This window comes from Lolium rigidum, chromosome 3, assembly GCF_022539505.1.
Source record: "Lolium rigidum isolate FL_2022 chromosome 3, APGP_CSIRO_Lrig_0.1, whole genome shotgun sequence".
Taxonomy (NCBI): Eukaryota; Viridiplantae; Streptophyta; class Magnoliopsida; order Poales; family Poaceae; genus Lolium; species Lolium rigidum.
The window spans coordinates 57,559,494-57,566,077 of NC_061510.1; the positions used below are offsets into that span (position 1 = coordinate 57,559,494).

The following is a 6,584-nucleotide window of genomic DNA, read 5'->3' on the forward strand; positions in this document are numbered from 1 at the left end:
ACAAACCTCTGCTCTTGGAGGCCCAACACTGTCTACAGGAAAAGGAGGGGGGGTAGACATCAGGCTCTAATGGAGGTGAAGCTTGGCAGATTTCTTGTGCAATGATTGAGCAAAGGAGGAAGGAAGAAGAAGAGGGGTATAAATACCCCTCCCAAAATCCAGCCGTTGAGCCTTCCGGGGGGCCGGATAATCCGGCCTAAGTAAGGGCCGGATAATCCGCCCCCCCCGGAAAATCCGGCCTCAAGCACAAAACCGCGACAATGTCCGGCCAAATGTCCGGCCTCACATCAGACTTGCTTTTCTTCAGGTCCTTAGCCATTTTTCGAGGGGCCGGATATTTCCGAAATGTCCGGCCCGGATAATCCGGCCTTGGGACAAAACCGGGACAATATCCGGGCAAATGTCCGGCCCCTAACCAGAAGCATACTGAGCCGCAGATCCTCAAGTCCTTAGCCGAAAAACTGGGGGCCGGATATTTTGGAAATATCCGGCCCGGATTATCCGGCCTCATGACCTTTTTGCTGCATCTTTTTGACAGAGCTGACCACATCCAATCACACATAAAAATGTATCTATATAATCCCTGAACCACTTAAACAACCATTAGTGTATCACATACATTGACATCAAACACACAAAACATAATATGAGAGATGTTCTTTCACTTGTCACTTGATCTTCTTCTTGCAACCTTAAAGTCAACGTATGGTTCAAACATTGTCTATGGACAAACCCTACAAATATAATAACTTAATATAAACATTAGTCCATATGGATTATCATTAATTACCAAAACCATACATGAGGCTCCATACACTTTCACACACGGATACAATTCAAGATCCTACACCAACCTTAACATAACTAGGTTGCACACAGTTGTACCATAAAAAAGGGGCAAAACACATGCATCAAGTGTAGCTCATATAACGCCTAGGATGCTCAAGGTCCAATCTGAATATTTAGTTATCATCCATGTGGGATAAAAATATTCCCCATCATATTCGCTTACCGTATAAGTACCTTGATAAATAGGTCTCAATTTTCCAGGGGGTGTAGAGACGTCACGAACGTAGCAAATGGGTACATCGACAGATGACCCACACAAGCGAAGATTTTTTATCATTAAAAACCATGTCATTCCTACTTAACCAAAAACAACAATACTACAACAAGTAGTCCCACCCTAATAAGGGCCCCTTCGATTTATAGGATTTTTGTAGGCTTTGGATTCTATAAGTAATTTTCCTACACAAGTTGTTTGATTTGTAGGAACATATCCTATTGAAATGTTGCAGCGCAAATCCTACAGAAAAAATATTAGTTTATATCTCATGTTTTTTCTACAATCAAACACATTTCATATTTCCATATGATTCAAGTATGCATGATATTTCAATCCTATGTTTTCCTATTTCTACACTTTTCCTATCATATGAATCAAATGAGCCCTAAAAACTCTAAATCCGTGACCAATTGCACGTAACTAGTTGCAAAAAATATTTGCAACACCATGTGCTGAATACAAATCAGAAGTATTTTCCATACCCTTGAAGAATCGAACAAAAAAATCGTCCCGTTGTGACAAATTGATCATTGCCAACCGCCCTAATAGAGCACTTCCTGCCATAAGCCTAGGACCAATTAAATCCAGTTTGAACGTCATATTTTGTGGAGCGGTATCCTAAACGGTGAGAATTGTATGTCTCTTGTGACGGACAATGTCATATAATACTATATATTGTTTATGGAGTGTGTTATTCTCTAGCCACTTGTTCTCCCAAAATTTATTTCTGGAGACATACTTAGTACTAAATGATATGCGCCGGAAGAAATGTTTTCTCGTCATTAGACATGACCAAAGATGTAGTCGCCGATTTCCGAAGAACATGTGACCGTGCCTTAGATTGACTCCTTTTTTTTTTTTTTTTTGCTTTACATGTCAACATATCACACTACATTAATTTTGACAAATATGCGAAAGTTTAGACAGAAATAATCCATTTTGATTTTTCAAAACCAGATCTAACCCATTGTATTACCTCCAAACGTTCTAGTGGTAAGCTTAGGCGTGGTATGGTAGGGTTGTGGCGATAGCCTTACACATGGTACCCGGGTAGGGTTAGGCTTGTACCGCCAAGGTGACCTAGACAAACGTTTGGCGTACCATAAAGGGTTAGATATCGGACTTTTTTTTCAAAAAAAATATGTTTAGTTCATGCTAAAGTTGATTTATCAAAATCGTGGCACATTTGGCTCTTCATGTAGAAGTAAAATCCATGTGTACGTTGTGCGAGGTCAGGCTGAGCTGAGCACCCTTCTACTCCACCGGCGTTGTTGTGTACTCTGCATCGTGTACCTCCGCTGAGGTGGTCATGACATCTCTTGTTCATGTCTGGAACGCGCGAGCAGACAGGCGTACTACCGTTGATTCTGATTGACGTGATGCATGATCCATCATGTTCATGCATACGTGTGCCGGTGGCGAATGGCGACCCCGAATCGTTCAAGCAGGTCCTCTGCCGATCCATCGTCAACATGCTCGAACGACGTGCTGGGGTTGCCGCATCGTGGGTAGGACGGGATGGGACGGGGCCGACGATCGATGTCTGCAGAGCCGAGCTCTGTGCACAATCCTCGAGCACGCATGCGGCAGGGAAATGACCGGCGGGGTTCGTCACGCCGCCGCTGTCCGTGAAACACATCCCGCGCTCCATTGGCTGCCATTTTCTCCTCCCCGGTCATGTCATCTGGACAATTTCGCGACGCTGTCCGTCGTTGAAAGGTAATCAATCTATCACATCAGTGTTCCCCCCGCTCCGGTAAACCAGCGAGCTGGACAAGCTCTCGAGACCAATGCTCCATCGGTACGGCTACTCGTACTGTGGCGCAAGCAATGTCTCCTACTCTGGAACCTCTGAAGTGGACAGACCGCTGTGTTTTTTGGCAGTTCACAGCATGCTCGGCAGCTTCCCATTTTTGTAAAAAAAAGTACAGTAATAAGGAATTCAATCGAAAGATTAAAAAAAAAAAAAAAAAAAAGCAATTTCGGATAAAAATCGACTCCGCTGGGGATCGAACCCAGAATCTCTGGTTTCGTAGACCAGCGCCTTATCCATTGGGCCACGGAGTCGTTGTTGTATTTTGTCGGGCATTGGAACAATCGAACGTATATCTTGCCACCAAACACTTTTAACATAAAAGTAATATTTTGCTGAACATGGATTAACCAAAGCATAAAGTGAGAAACTGGTTAATAAAAATAGCCATGTCAAGCTATCCATTTGATAATATTGTCCTTGGAATACATTGATGATGGGTGGTGTTTCTTTCTCTTCTGAAGGGACCGAAGGAGTACCAAGGTAACTGTAGAGTCTGAATTTCAATGCAGAAACATGGCACTAACGGAAGCATCCATGGCTGAAAGCACCCAAAGGTTAGCACCCTTGCATTTTGCAGAACCTCGTGACTCAAACGATTATACAACGTATCCAAAAGTAGCAACAACCAAGTCGTTGTAGTATAGTGGTAAGTATTCCCGCCTGTCACGCGGGTGACCCGGGTTCGATCCCCGGCAACGGCGAATTTTTTTTCTCATTCGTCACAAAATTTTGCATCTCTGTTTTGAAAATAAATAAATACAATGTTGTAGTAGTACCCTACATACCATGACATCTCCCCTGGAACCAAAAAAACCCCGCGAAAGTTACCCCCAAAATTACTCAGTACTAGTATATGCTGCTGCAATCCTGGATTCCTGGTCAAGTCAACCGCTTCCCTGAAGAACACGGAGGTCTCAGCAAGCACATCCGCCTGCTTTCTGCTCCTGCTGCCCCGCAGCCGCGCGAGAACCTGCTGGTCCGGAGGCAGGCCTGAGGTTGATGTCCACCATGTCTTCCTGCTTCGCCGACGACAGAGCTTCCATTCCGGGCAGGGACGTGGCGATTGTGCGGAACAGCGCCTGCAGGGTCCAGATTTTCCGCGGCAGCAGTGTTCAGTCAGATGTTCTGAACAGACAATTGACGATGCAGAATGTTTCTGCTTGTCCAGGTGATAGCACATTTATTTATTTCACAGAAGGAAAAAGAAGTTGGGACCTTGACGTTGAAGCCGGCCTTGGCGCTGGTCTCGATGAACATGACGCCGTGCTCCTTCGCCTTGGCTTCCCCTTCGTCTGTGGACACTTGCCTAATGGAGACATTCAGGTCAAGCTCGTGCAATTGTTTTCATTTCTAACCTGAATGAACTGACGCTATTGCTATTGCTATCACAAGTTCAGAGCAAATGACATACCTCTGGTCAACGAGGTCTGTTTTATTCCCCACGAGGATGATGAGCACGTCGCCACCTCTTTCCGTGTTTACATCATCGATCCACTTCGATGTATGCAGAAATGATTGCTTGTCTGCAAATCAAGGATGGATGAGTTCGTGGATGCACGAAGATGATACAGGCTGGTTTATTTTCTTAGTATTAGTACTCGTCAGATTAAGTTCTGTGGTTGAAGTTATCACTGAAACAAAATACCCTCAGCTGAAGTAGTGCAAACTCTGAACATTGTCTGTTTACTGTATTCTATTTCCTCTAAGTTGGGATATATATAATAAAAGTATTAGAGTACTAAGAGGCATAGTGAGTCAGTCATATATAAATTTTGTGATGAAAGGTAACTTACCAGTTACATCATAAACTATCACCGCTACAGAAGAGTCTCTAATGTAGCTTGGAATCAGACTCCTGAACCTCTCCTGTCCAGCTGTGTCCCTGCACACAATCAACTTTTCAAAATTCCAGCCCATTTTCTGGAAAACAATTGACTACATAGATTTGCCAGGAAAAGTACTTATGTATAACATAATTACTCTTATTTTTTTTACAAAACAGAATTTGAAAAGGTAGTGATCAGAAAAATATTCTGGAGATCATGCTAATGTTCAAAACAGTACTGACCTAGCTGATGTTTTGGCTCTTGGGTGTATATAAGAACTTTATTTTGAAATGCATCTTTGATATATTTTGAAATGTTCAAAAATTTCAAACAAAAAATTCTCAAGTACATTTTCACATGCTGCATGCACACAAAGTATTTTCATGAAAAATCGACTTGTTCTTTGAGCTGTGTAAAAAAGACAAAATTTGGAGCTAAAAGTAAAGCTTTTTGTGAGACATGTTTTGTCTTTTCATATCGACCACAGAAAATATCGGATTTTCGCAAAACTGTATGAACACACATAGGTCGTCGAGGTGTATACGCGATTTTTTTTGTTGGAATATTTAACATTTAAAAATATGTTTTCTTTAGGTGGAGGGATATGCACCTGCAAAAGAATTGAATTTCCGCTGATGTATTAATTGTAACACAGTGCATGGCATAACTCACGAAACTCAGAAAATAACTAGCTGGATATGTGCAACTGTGCACCAACTGAATTCCACGGGCAAGACAGGACTGCTCATCGATCGCACAAGAAAAGTTTGGCAAAAACAGGGGAGGCTGGCGCAAGGAAAGATTCGGGATACCATAGCTGCAGGCGAACGGTGCGGTCCTCGAGGTACATCGTCTTGGAGAGGAAATCGATCCCGATGGTCGCCTGCACCCATGCACCCACGGGCCAGCACCACAAGCAGATCGTCAGAAACTCAGAATTGGCCGAGCAAATTAAGCAAGGCAACCAAATCACAAACCAGTTACCTGGTATGTGGCGTCGAACTTGTCGTACATGAAGCGGGTGATGATGGCGGTCTTGCCCACCGACTGGTCGCCGAGGAAGACCAGCTTGTACTTGGCCAGCGCCGAGATCGACGGCGCCATGACGAGCTTCTGATCGAGTATGAGATCGAATTCGATCGACTTGGTGCTCCTGATCGAGTCGATGAGCTGGGAGCAGTTCGGTTTGGAGATCAAGGAAGGGGAAAAAGGAGGAGGAGGAAGATTGCTTTGAACGGAGAAGGCGAGAGGCGACTTTTGGCGTTTCCAAAGCCTTGCTTGCTGTATAACGTGGAGTTGGTCCACAGACGATCGAGAAGAAGAAGAAGCTGTTCAACTTTCAACCCGGCCGGGCTGGGGAGGGAGTCCCGTGCGTTGACGGGCCACCCATGCAAATACCACTACTGCTTCAAAGCTTCCTGTTTTATTTTTTTCTTCGCGACCAAGTACCGTAGCAAAGATTGTTCTTGTTCGGAACTCGTACTCGAAAAAATTCGACAGTGAATGACAGTTGTGTTTTTCCTGCCATAATTCGAGTAAATTAGTAGTGCGTTGCAAAAGGAGCGACCTAACAAAACGTTAAAATCTGGAGTGGATCGCCGAAAAAAAAACTGTACAAAACGTTTCTAGTTTTGTTGGTTCATTCATTCATCCTTCATTCATTTACCACATGTTGTCACCAATTGCCGTCGTGGTAATGGACTTCTTCTTCTTCTTGACCAAAAAAATGACGCATGTCTTTTCTCTATTCTTAAACGGAAATTGCGCGTGACACGAGCCTGCTGGTCCAAATGGCAAGCTTAACTTTACTGCCAATAGTTCTAGAACATTCGGTACGGGTTCACACTGAAAAATACGAGAGATCTGGTCTATTCAC

General features: G+C 43.7%; 1 protein-coding gene and 2 non-coding genes across 3 annotated transcripts; 1 reads left to right on the forward strand and 2 right to left on the reverse strand.

Annotated features, from left to right (window-relative positions):
* Positions 1 to 3,060: 3,060 nt before the first annotated feature.
* TRNAR-ACG lies at positions 3,061 to 3,133 on the reverse strand. Its single transcript has one exon. It is a non-coding gene; the product is annotated as a tRNA-Arg (tRNA).
* A 378-nt stretch (positions 3,134 to 3,511) lies between these two features.
* Positions 3,512 to 3,583, forward strand: TRNAD-GUC. The gene has a single exon. It is a non-coding gene; the product is annotated as a tRNA-Asp (tRNA).
* Positions 3,584 to 3,744: 161 nt separating this feature from the next.
* LOC124696229 (ras-related protein RABH1b-like) lies at positions 3,745 to 6,060 on the reverse strand. Its single transcript, XM_047228986.1, has 6 exons — positions 5,693 to 6,060; positions 5,521 to 5,591; positions 4,676 to 4,764; positions 4,294 to 4,405; positions 4,098 to 4,188; positions 3,745 to 3,961 (listed from the first exon to the last, which is right to left on the reverse strand). The coding sequence occupies exons 1-6, from the start codon at positions 5,810 to 5,812 to the stop codon at positions 3,797 to 3,799; spliced, it is 648 nt and encodes a 215-aa protein (XP_047084942.1). The 5' UTR covers positions 5,813 to 6,060; the 3' UTR covers positions 3,745 to 3,796.
* Positions 6,061 to 6,584: the final 524 nt, after the last annotated feature.